The sequence below is a fragment of the Pseudophryne corroboree genome, chromosome 5 (genome assembly GCF_028390025.1).
Source record: "Pseudophryne corroboree isolate aPseCor3 chromosome 5, aPseCor3.hap2, whole genome shotgun sequence".
In the NCBI taxonomy this organism is placed as follows: domain Eukaryota; kingdom Metazoa; phylum Chordata; class Amphibia; order Anura; family Myobatrachidae; genus Pseudophryne; species Pseudophryne corroboree.
Window position 1 is genome coordinate 581,951,216 of NC_086448.1, and position 12,710 is coordinate 581,963,925.

Here is a 12,710-nt window from a genome sequence, read left to right on the forward strand (position 1 = left end):
AAGCTGGAAAATATCCTAAAGGGTATATACACACATACTGGTGTTATACTACGACCAGCAATCGCCTCAGCCTGGATGTGCAGCGCTGGAGTGGCTTGGTCGGATTCCCTGACTGAAAATATTGATACCCTGGATAGGGACAGTATATTATTGACTATAGAGCATTTAAAGGATGCATTACTATATATGCGAGATGCACAGAGGGATATTTGCACCCTGGCATCAAGAGTAAGTGCGCTGTCCATTTCTGCCAGAAGAAGTTTATGGACACGACAGTGGTCAGGTGATGCGGATTCCAAACGGCATATGGAAGTTTTGCCGTATAAAGGGGAGGAGTTATTTGGGGTCGGTCTATCGGACCTGGTGGCCACGGCGACGGCTGGGAAATCCACCTTTTTACCCCAGGTCACCTCTCAGCAGAAAAAGACACCGTCTTTTCAAACTCAGTCCTTTCGTCCCCATAAGGGCAAGCGGGCAAAAGGCCACTCATTTCTGCCCCGGGGCAGAGGAAGGGGAAAAAGACTGCAGCAGGCAGCCTCTTCCCAGGATCAGAAGCCCTCCCCCGCTTCTGCCAAGTCTTCAGCATGACGCTGGGGCTTTACAAGCGGACTCAGGCACGGTGGGGGCCCGTCTCAAAAATTTCAACGCGCAGTGGGCTCACTCGCAAGTGGACCCCTGGATCCTGCAGGTAGTATCACAGGGGTACAAATTGGAATTCGAGACGTCTCCCCCTCGCCGGTTCCTGAAGTCTGCTCTACCAACGTCTCCCTCCGACAGGGAGGCAGTATTGGAAGCTATTCACAAGCTGTATTCCCAGCAGGTGATAATCAAGGTACCCCTCCTACAACAGGGAAAGGGGTATTACTCCACGCTGTTTGTGGTACCGAAGCCGGACGGCTCGGTGAGACCGATTTTAAATCTGAAATCATTGAACACTTACATAAAAAGGTTCAAATTCAAGATGGAGTCACTCAGAGCAGTGATAGCGAACCTGGAAGAAGGGGACTATATGGTGTCTCTGGACATCAAAGATGCTTATCTCCATGTCCCAATCTACCCTTCTCACCAAGGGTACCTCAGGTTTGTGGTACAAAACTGTCATTATCAGTTTCAGACGCTGCCGTTTGGATTGTCCACGGCACCACGGGTCTTTACCAAGGTAATGGCCGAAATGATGTTTCTTCTTCGAAGAAAAGGCGTCTTAATTATCCCTTACTTGGACGATCTCCTGATAAGGGCAAGGTCCAGGGAACAGTTAGAGGTCGGAGTAGCACTATCTCAGGTAGTGCTACGTCAGCACGGGTGGATTCTAAATATTCCAAAATCGCAGCTGATTCCAACAACACGTCTACTGTTCCTAGGGATGATTCTGGACACAGTCCAGAAAAAGGTGTTTCTCCCGGAGGAGAAGGCCAGGGAGTTATCCGAGCTAGTCAGGAACCTCCTGAAACCAGGACAAGTGTCAGTGCATCAATGCACAAGGGTCCTGGGAAAGATGGTGGCTTCTTACGAAGCGATTCCATTCGGAAGATTCCATGCAAGAACTTTTCAGTGGGATCTGCTGGACAAATGGTCCGGATCGCATCTTCAGATGCATCAGCGGATAACCCTATCTCCAAGGACAAGGGTGTCTCTCCTGTGGTGGTTGCAGAGTGCTCATCTTCTAGAGGGCCGCAGATTCGGCATTCAGGACTGGATTCTGGTGACCACGGATGCCAGCCTGAGAGGCTGGGGAGCAGTCACACAGGGAAGAAATTTCCAGGGCTTGTGGTCAAGCATGGAAACGTCTCTTCACATAAATATCCTGGAACTAAGGGCAATTTACAATGCCCTAAGTCAAGCAAGGCCTCTGCTTCAGGGTCAGTCGGTATTGATCCAATCGGACAACATCACGGCAGTCGCCCACGTAAACAGACAGGGCGGCACAAGAAGCAGGAGGGCAATGGCAGAAGCTGCAAGAATTCTTCGATGGGCGGAAAATTATGTGACAGCACTGTCAGCGGTGTTCATTCCGGGAGTGGACACGACCTCCACCCGGGGGAGTGGGGACTTCACCCAGAAGTCTTCCACGTGATTGTAAACCGTTGTGAAAAACCAAAGGTGGACATGATGGCGTCTCGTCTCAACAAGAAACTAGACAGATATTGCGCCAGGTCAAGGGACCCTCAGGCGATAGCGGTGGACGCTCTGGTAACACCGTGGGTGTACCAGTCAGTGTATGTGTTCCCTCCTCTGCCTCTCATACCCAAAGTATTGAGAATCATAAGAAGGAGAGGAGTAAGAACTATACTCGTGGCTCCGGATTGGCCAAGGAGGACTTGGTACCCGGAACTTCAAGAGATGCTCACGGAGGACCCGTGGCCTCTACCTCTAAGAAAGGACCTGCTCCAGCAGGGACCTTGTCTGTTCCAAGACTTACCGCGGCTGCGTTTGACGGCATGGAGGTTGAACGCCGGATCCTGAAGGAAAAAGGCATTCCAGATGAAGTCATCCCTACCCTGATCAAGGCCAGGAAGGATGTAACCGCGAAACATTATCACCGCATTTGGCGAAAATATGTTGCGTGGTGTGAGGCCAAGAAGGCCCCTACAGAGGAATTTCAACTGGGTCGTTTCCTGCATTTCCTGCAAACAGGACTATCTATGGGCCTAAAATTAGGGTCCATTAAGGTTCAAATTTCGGCCCTGTCATTATTCTTCCAAAAAGAACTGGCTTCAGTGCCTGAAGTTCAGACGTTTGTCAAAGGGGTACTGCATATACAGCCTCCTTTGTGCCTCCAGTGGCACCTTGGGATCTCAATGTAGTGTTGAGTCTCCTAAAGTCACATTGGTTTGAACCACTCACCACTGTGGAATTAAAATATCTCACATGGAAAGTGGTCATGCTGTTAGACCTGGCTTCAGCCAGGCGTGTCTCAGAATTGGCGGCTTTATCATATAAAAGCCCGTACCTAATTTTTCATTCAGACAGGGCAGAACTGAGGACTCGCCCTCAATTTCTCCCTAAGGTGGTTTCAGCGTTTCACATGAACCAGCCTATTGTGGTGCCTGCGGCTACTAGGGACTTGGAGGACTCCAAGTTGCTGGACGTAGTCAGGGCCCTGAAAATATATGTTTCCAGGACGGTTGGAGTCAGAAAATCTGACTCGCTGTTTATCCTGTATGCACCCAACAAGCTGGGTGCTCCTACTTCTAAGCAGACGATTGCTCGTTGGATTTGTAGTACGATTCAGCTTGCACATTCTGTGGCAGGCCTGCCACAGCCAAAATCTGTAAAAGCCCATTCCACAAGGAAGGTGGGCTCATCTTGGGCGGCTGCCCGAGGGGTCTCGGCTTTACAACTTTGCCGAGCAGCTACTTGGTCAGGGGCAAACACGTTTGCTAAATTTTACAAATTCGATACCCTGGCTGAGGAGGACCTGGAGTTCTCTCATTCAGTGCTGCAGAGTCATCCGCACTCTCCCGCCCGTTTGGGAGCTTTGGTATAATCCCCATGGTCCTTACGGAGTTCCCAGCATCCACTAGGACGTCAGAGAAAATAAGAATTTACTTACCGATAATTCTATTTCTCATAGTCTGTAGTGGATGCTGGGCGCCCATCCCAAGTGCGGATTGTCTGCAATACTTGTATATAGTTATTGTTACAAAAATCGGGTTGTTTATTGTTGTGAGACATCTTTTCAGAGGCTCCTACGTTTATCATACTGTTAACTGGGTTCAGATCACAAGTTGTACGGTGTGATTGGTGTGGCTGGTATGAGTCTTACCCGGGATTCAAGATCCTTCCTTATTATGTACGCTCGTCCGGGCACAGTATCCTAACTGAGGCTTGGAGGAGGGTCATAGGGGGAGGAGCCAGTGCACACCAGCTAGTCATAAAGCTTTTACTTTTGTGCCCAGTCTCCTGCGGAGCTGCTATTCCCCATGGTCCTTACGGAGTTCCCAGCATCCACTACAGACTATGAGAAATAGAATTATCGGTAAGTAAATTCTTATTTTTATGTACGTACAATGTATCGTATACGATCAGCATAATTTTTGAGTGGCATTTCCTTTCAGGTGATCACGTGCTTTTTGTGAGGCAAACAACTGATTGATAGATTGTATGCTTCATCATATGCACATAAAACTCCAAATCGTGAGCCAGGGGCTCCCGAGGAGATTGAAGGGAAATCTTATGAGAAATTGGTTTGGACGCTGGTTGTACTAATGTATGGCCAGCTTTAGGGTAAGTTTACTAAAGATTGATGTTGATCATCGATCTTTAATACATTTATCCTTAAGTCCCCAAACCAACAGTGCTGTATATCTGGATCATAAAGCACCTCTGCCATTTACATCTGGCAGGACAGATATGCAATATGTGGCACTTAGAGACCTATTTATAAAAACAATTTGCTATGTGAAATACGTAGAATCTCTGCTTTCCCCATATTTATTATAAGGATTAGGGCCAGATTGCAAGTATGGATGCATATGGATTCCTCTGCCTCCTCCAGCCCTCACAGTGTGTATACGTGAGGTCACACTTGTGCAGTAGCACTGGCGGGATGGAAACCAGCAGTGTAAACTTGTATAACTGCCTGTATTAGCAGAGTAAGCTTTAGAGTTAGAGCTTTGCAAGACAGCTACTGCTGTCACTTCACCAGAGCTCTAATGAATTCCTGAGGTAGATTTGGATCTACCGCTGCAAATCGTGGGGAGTTAATACATTGCAATTAATGATGACTAGGCCCCTTAGTCTCATGTATCAAACTATTTTCCAATACATTGTAAGCAGGACCCTTTTACCCTTTGTCTGTTAATACACAGTTTTGTTTTATTACTGTGTTGTTCCTAATTGTAAAGCATAACAGAATATGCTGGCGCTACACAAATACATACTAATAATAATAAATATAAATAGTGCAATAACAAGGAAACACTGTGCCCTGTGCCGGCCACACTCATGACTGATGATGTTCCAAATGGGGGTGGGGCTACTGGTGCCAGAAAGTACAGCACTGCCCAGGAGGCTGCACAAACTGCAGGGTGCCTCCCTGGAGCGTCTTAAGCAGGCTTTCCCAACCTTGATCCTCAAGCAACACTAACAGTCCTGGTTTTAGTGATATCCATGCTTGAGCACAGGTGACTTAGTGACTTAATTAGTACCTCAGTTATTTAATCATCTGTGCTGATGCCTGGATATCACTAAAACCTGCACTGTTAGGCAGGGGCCATACATAGCGGCCAAGCGGGACCCGCTTGGCCGAGAGGTTTTTTTTGTGTGCACACGGATCCTGTTCTACAGGATGTCGCAGAACAGGATCCGGCCGGTGACACAAGGGATTTCAATGGCGTACAGTGCGGCAGTGTGGCACAGCGCACTGTGTGAACACATACATTGAAATGTATGTGTTCACATTGAAATCCTGCCGTCCTATCATTCGGCCCAACCGCAGCATGGATCCAGCGGCAGCGGGACTGCTGCACATGTGTGGGCGCCTGCATAGACACCCATGTGCAGTCTCCTTGTGACCAAGCGGGTCCCACTGAACGGGACCCGCTTGGCCATTATGTGTGGCCCCAGCCTTAGTGTGCCTTGAGGACCGAGGTTGGGAATGCTTGCTTTAAAGGATAAGATCCTGGATGCAGTATGCCATTCTAGATATCCTGCTAGCCAAATGTAGGGAACATGAGGCAGCAACAGCGCTGCCCACAGAGCCCTGCACTCTGTGCTGCGTCACCGCTCACACACTCCTAGTTACGGTCCTGTAATAAGGTTATTCAGAGGTGTTGCACCTTCACTTGTTATCAGAGGGGACAAGAAGCACAACTGGTACAAGTCGTCTCAAACTGCAGGGGTCTCCCACTATTCTGCTGTGTGGTAAAAATAAGGTGTTAGGTGGAGTTATCTAGTAGGGGCTCATACACATTGGATTTACATCATATCCAAAAAAACAGTATAGAAAAAAACTTTTACTCGCTTTTAATAGCATATTTTTAACTACTTCCTGTAAGTACATCATGAGCACTTACATAATGCAGTGCACTTTAACGCCTGTGAATGCTACACGCAGCATTGAAATATACACAAGTCATTTGTCATGCGCATGTTCCAGGCACTAAGAATGTGCATTATATGTAGCTGCACATCTACTGCAGATCGCTCCTTGGAAGGAGAGTCTTTTTTATTTATTTATGTATTTATTTTTAGAAAAATATGATATCATACTGTATAGACACTCTAGAGGCAAAAATAAATTTTGGGTGGAAATACATATTAAAAAACACAGGGGGATCCAATTAGCCGCAGGGTTTACCCGGCGCACTAAGCTACAGAGGTTCACTTTTTCTCACACCTTCAGGGGCTGCGAGGGAAAGTAAGCAATAAAAGGTAACCTCTGGGGTTTATCATGCAGGCAAACCTATTGATTCTTCATTTTACGTGGAATCAATGTGTTAACCCAGGGGTTGCTTTGCAGGAAAAGGCTGTTTAATTAAATAGCTGCAGGCGTGAAACCTGGAGCTTTTCCCCGGGTAGCAAACCCCATAGCTAAGTGGATTCCCCCATAGTCCCTAAGACTGCAGGCTGTATTGTACAAAACAGCTAACTGGATTGGGACACATTCTGCCTCTGAAAGGGCTCCGTAATCGGCAAACTCTGAGCTCTTTCTAGTTAACCTTAACAGCACTAGGTTGTGTTCTCCAAGGTCACATGATGTTGGTTAAGACTGCGCATTGGATTATTTTTGGTCATATTTGTCCTTGTTTGTTATATAACCAATGAAACTGATATTCCTCTATTACAATTTAAAATAAATGGAGGCGAGCTACTTTAATATATCTCCCTATGCTATCTAAAATGTAATATTTTATTGTCATGTAGAGGAAGGGCATGTACGTTATAAGCCCTAACATTGATCATCTTTGTAGTATAGCTTTCTCTCACCTTTCCGTGGTGGAGAAACTCCTGTACTCCAGTGTCAGCCTGCAGCTCATCTAGGTTAAACTGGAGAACTCTGTATAAATCTTTTTCTTTTTCGCTCAGAGGTAATACATCGTCATATATACCTGGAATCAGGATATCACCATTGACATCCACAAGTACGCCTAGAGAAACACAATCATGGATTTGGTTAACTTGTTTTCTAGATTCTATAAACATGAGCATCAGGATAGTTTCTGAAGCTATGATGGCCTCAAATAAACCATGTATTTCCTTATGTGAGGCCATTTGGAAAACTCTGTCCCTGTTAATAAGATAATAATATTTACAGCTTCCAACCATGGAGAAAATCCTTGTTCCATATGTCTTAATGAAAAGCTAAAAAACGTTTAATCTATAAACGGATGCCCGTTATCACTGACCAACTGCTGTACGGATGGTGTAATGGTTAGCATTACTGCCTCACTGCACTGAGGTCATGGGTTCGATTCCCACCATGGCTCTAACTGTGTGGCGTTTGTATATTCTCCCCGTACTTGCGTGGGTTACCTCTAGGTACTCCGATTTCTTCCACAATCCAAAAATATACTGGTGGTAGGTTAATTGGCTCCCAACAAAATGAACCCTAGTGTGAAAGTGTGTATGTGTATATGTGGTAGGGAATATAGAGTGTAAGCTCCACTGGGGCAGGAACTGATGTGAATGGACAAATATTATCTGTAAAGCTCTGCAGAATATGTGTGCGCTATATAAATAACTGGTAATAAATTATAATAATTGCTCTGGTTCCCTTTTCTGGCCCAGACTCTTCAACACTTCCACCAAATGCACAGCTGTAGTAGAAGTGACTTTAAAAACTTTGGTCTATTTTATATTAGCATCTACCACCAGCAGTAACATGGATCACAAACGGTACCGCAAATGTAGGTGATTACGCTGGCACGGGGTGGACGGCCACTCCCATGTGTGCAATGGCGCTGGTTGAGCATATTTTGGAAAGATTGGCACCTGGACACTGTCTGGCTATATCATCCAACTGCTGATCTGACCCTGGCCATCCTACAAAACCCCCTGCCAGTGCCTTCACTTTGACCACGCCTAAGTTGCCCTCATGGATTTCTTCCAAGACTCTAGCTTGCACTTTGACAGGCACGATGATCCACACACACCAGAGAAGGAACCAAAATCAACTGTCAACTCACGCCACTGATTAAAGTAAGGGGTCAGCTGCCGGTGCAGTGGCACAAACCAACCCTTTTTGTGTCGCTGTGAGCCAAGATGGGGTCTCGACCAGTCTCACATCTGATCAGTCAGTTGTGGGAAGACATCCTTGTTTTTCTGTGTCAATAGGGCAGTCTGTCAAGGCAATTGCTACGATCCATCTGCATTAGCATGTTGTGCAGTCTGTTTAAATTCTATAGTATAGCAATATCCACCTAAGTACAGGGCCCAGCGCTGCATTCTTGCAGTCGCAGTGACAGGAATATCCTTCCAAGGGATACAGATGGAAAAAAACACTTGGTGGTCAGTCATAAGCGGAAATTTCTTGCCCTATAAGTACTGATTGAATCATTTTATTCCCCACACCAGGCTTAAGGCTTCCCTGTCAATCTCTGCATAGCTACGTTCAGCCTTAGATAACGCTATTGGAAGCTCCAATGCCATAAGCCGAGGCATCACAGGCCGCTCAGACAGGAAGCAAGGTGTCATGGTGGGCTAATGCTGGGCTGAGTCCTTTGCCTGTGTAAAAAAGCATGCTCACAGTCTCTAGACCAGAACCATTTCTGACCATGCTAGAGCAACTGGTGTAATGGGTGCAGAATTGTTGCTAAAGTTAGGCAACAATCTATTATAATAATTAATGAACCCCAAGAAGCAGCAAAGCTGGGACACGTCTTCCACTTTTTCCTGACATTCGTGCAGTCAATTTGCATTAATAGTGTGCCCACAACCATGAAGAACTCACACTTATCTCTTTTCGCTCTAAGCCCATATTGCTCAAACCGCTGCAAAGCCTATCACAATAGAGGGGGAGTGCTGTGGGAGCCCAGGCAGGGAAATTGTGTATCTTGGTTGTTTGCAAAATAAATCTGCCTTCTCCATATACCAGAGTGTTCTGGTGTTCTCTCTTTTTCACCACTCAGGTTAGACATACACATATTCACCTTCATCGTAACACATCAGTATACCCATACTGCCCCCCTTACCCTTATACACAGCAGCGCTGTATCAAACCATTGATCCATATTACTTAGGGAGGTCAGACCCCTCCATATACAGCAGTGCACTATTCCGAATCTCAGCGAGCACAGTGGCTCATACCTACAGCAAAGCCTATCACAATAATGTCATCCAGATAGCATTGGGTATTATGGTCCACTTGTAACACTTTGTCCATGGCTTCTTGCCAAAGGGCATAGGCAGAAGTGATGCTGAACACCAAACAATTGTACCTGCAAAGTTCTTTGTGTTAACGGTGAGGAACACCTTCAAATCATCCTGCCTCCATTTCTAGGTCAGTCTTAGTAAACTTCTGTCCTCCTGCCAGATTTACAAATATACAGTATCTTCAATTCTTGGTAACGGGTAGTGATCTGTCTGCATTACTAGATTTATGGCGACCTTACAGTCCCCGCACAGCCGTACCATGCAATTTTGCTAAACTATTGGAGCAACTGGAGTTTACCATGGGCTACAATCCACCTTGGATAAGATTTTCTCTCCTTTCAGCCTGTCCAACTCCAGCTCAACATTCCATCTTCCACCAGATAGCGTAAGGTACTGGGTGAGCTTTATGAAACCTGGGAAATGCTCCATCCATTAACACTAGCTTCCCTTTTATGTGTTGCAAAGTCCCAATGCCTGTTTGGAAAACAACTGTAGCTTGGTTAAAGACAGTCTTGAGGGACAAAGTCAGGGCATGTGTGATGCTCAGATGTTTGATGGCCAGCCAGTCTAACTGAATTGTTCTCAGCCTCTCTCTGTCCCACAATGCTGGGCCGCCTTTCTGTATGATGTACAAGTCCAGAGTCTCCTGCTGGCCATTGTACTGCATAAGAACATGCAACACACAGCATAGAATTACTTTCTCCCCTGTATGTTTTAAGCAGCATCAAAGTTTTCTTTAATTTTACATTTTTAAAATGAAGCTTGTACTCCTGCTGTGACAGTACAGAGACTGGTGATCCTGTGTCCAGTTCCATTTTTAAAGGTTGGCCATTGACCTGTGGAGTGAGCCAGATGTCTTGCTTGTCACTCCCTTTTACTGCAAACACTTCCAAACTGCCCAGATCATTGTAACTGTTTGAGTCCACCTTGTGGCCTCCCAAAGTATATGTATTCCATGCTCTACTACAGGGGTGGCCAAACAGTCAGAGGCAAAGAGACAGAAAAGATCTGTTGTCAAGGGTAAGAGCCACTATCATGCATGCGCCTAAGGTGCGCATGCAAAAATGGGGGCATGGCCTAGTCGTCACAAAGCTACACCCCATTTTTGTGCGCACACCTTTTGGTATGACGTTTGTAGGAATTTGACCTTGTGTCATAACCCCGTTTTAGTCATGTTGTACAGTGCCACATACATATAATGCCCCAGTACAGTGCCACATACATATAGAAATGCCCAAAAATGGGTGCCTCCACAGTGCCAGATACATATATGCCCCCATAGTGCCAGATACACATGCCCCACAGTGCCATATACATATATGTCCCCAGTGCCAGATACACATGTCCCCACAGTGCCAGATACATATATGCCCCACAGTGCCAGATACATATATGCCCCACAGTGCCAGTTACATATATGCCCCACAGTGCCAGTTACATATATGCCCCACAGTGCCAGATACACATGTCCCACAAGTGCCAGATACATATATGCCCCATAGTGCCAGGAACACATATGTCCCACAGTGCCAGATACATATATGCCCCACAGTGCCATACACACATTTTGCAGCAGGTGGCAAAACAGCACAGTAAAACACAATGGCGAGGCATGGTACTGCAGGCATGAAATGGCAATGTGAATCTAGCAGAGCCAGATTTCAATATCTAACAGGGACTGCAACGATTCCTCAGCTGTTTTGCATCCTGACAATTTACTAAGCTGAAAATGCATGCAAAAATCACACTGTACCAAAAACGATTCAACTAATACCCATTAGAAGTATATAATCCACCAGATTTACGGTGGATTTTGAGCCTGCTACTAAACCACTACAACACCCTGAAAAGAATAGTTTCCTGTGAGTGGTGTGTTTGTGTACGGAGGTGTACAGATCCCTAGGATTTGTACAGCCTTAAACTGTATTATTTTTGTCTTACTGCACAAGGATAACCAGCGCTACGCCTTTTAGCCTGGTAGTGGCGAAATCTGCTGTCACCTGAATTTTTTATTAACAAGCACTAGGTTTTACCAATCAGGCATATATAGATATTGCCCATTTTTTGTGTGGGCCCTATTCTCCTAAGGAATTCAGCCCTGTGCTGACTGACCTAGGGATGTTTGGCACTATGGCAAGGGGAACCCACACTGTTTGTTCTCCCTGCTATAGTGGCACCAACCCTGGCTGGTAAAGCCAAAGTTCAAATCAACAATAGTAATTCTCTGTCTCTATCGTAAATTCTGCAGCAAGGCTGTTCTTCCACTCTTTCAGGTGCCCATCTAATGTGACGCTTTGCCATTACTACACGGGCTTTCCATGTTCTTTAGAATCTATTCAAATTACTCATTATTTACATAGCACTCAACACCACCTGTTCATACACCTCAAATCTCTTAAAATAGGTTGCTTCTTGCCCACATAATTCTACATCTGACTTGCACCACACCTGTTTCTACTTTCTAGTGACCAACTCCAGCCATTTACCCTGACACTACTTACTTAAAGCATTTACTACCACAACCAATCAATCTTTAAAGTCTTTCTGAAAATCCATCTATTTACTAGAGCTTAACCTACGCTTAACTCTACTGCCCACACTAATGTACCCTCACAACTGTCCCACTCTCCACTCTGAGCCATGCTTACGCCTTGTTTCAGCTGTGTCATCCAACTTGAATGAAAGTAATAATAACAATAATAATAATACAGCTGTCGTGGGCTGGGCACTCCCATCCATTTGTTTTTAGGTCTGATTTTATTTTGTCTACTTGTTTATGTATGTCTTCTTTTTATCTGTCTACCTGTCTGTACAAACTTCTGTTCTATGGCCCTCATTCCGAGTTGTTCGCTCATTGCCGAGTTTCGCTATATTGCGATTAGTCGCTTACTGCGCATGCGCAAGGTTCGCAGAGCGCATGCGCTTAGTTATTTTACTCAAAAGTTAGGTATTTTACTCACGACATAACGAGGATTTTTCATCGTTCTGGTGATCGGAGTGTGATTGACAGGAAGTGGGTGTTTCTGGGCGGAAACTGGCCGTTTTATGGGAGTGTGCGAAAAAACGCTGGCGTTTCTGGGAAAAACGCGGGAGTGTCTGAAGAAATGGGGGAGTGTCTGAGTGAACGCTGGGTGTGTTTGTGACGTCAAACCAGGAACGAAACTGACTGAACTGATCGCAATGGCTGAGTAAGTCTCGAGCTACTCAGAAACTGCTAAGAAATTTCTATTCGCAAATCTGCTAATCTTTCATTCGCAATTCTGCTAAGCTAAGATTCACTCCCAGTAGGCGGTGGCCTAGCGTGTGCAATGCTGCTAAAAGCAGCTAGCGAGCGAACAACTCGGAATGAGGGCCCATGTTCCTTGTTGAATTATTTGCACTGTCATTTACATATA

The 12,710-nt window shown here is 45.6% G+C and overlaps 1 protein-coding gene and 1 long non-coding RNA gene across 9 annotated transcripts in view; one reads left to right on the top strand and one right to left on the bottom strand.

Annotated features, from left to right (window-relative positions):
* LOC134928074 (beta-Ala-His dipeptidase-like) overlaps positions 1-12,710 on the bottom strand; it is a 152,350-nt gene that overhangs the window by 18,865 nt on the left and 120,775 nt on the right. For all 8 annotated transcript variants that reach the window (XM_063923363.1, XM_063923365.1, XM_063923360.1 and 5 more), the window contains one exon: positions 6,931-7,091. In XM_063923363.1, coding sequence (XP_063779433.1) covers positions 6,931-7,091 — 161 coding nt within the window. The remainder of the gene's footprint in view (positions 1-6,930; positions 7,092-12,710) is intronic.
* Positions 1-12,710, top strand: part of LOC134928075 (uncharacterized) — a 152,348-nt gene that overhangs the window by 6,883 nt on the left and 132,755 nt on the right. The gene's annotated exons all lie outside the window — the stretch shown is intronic.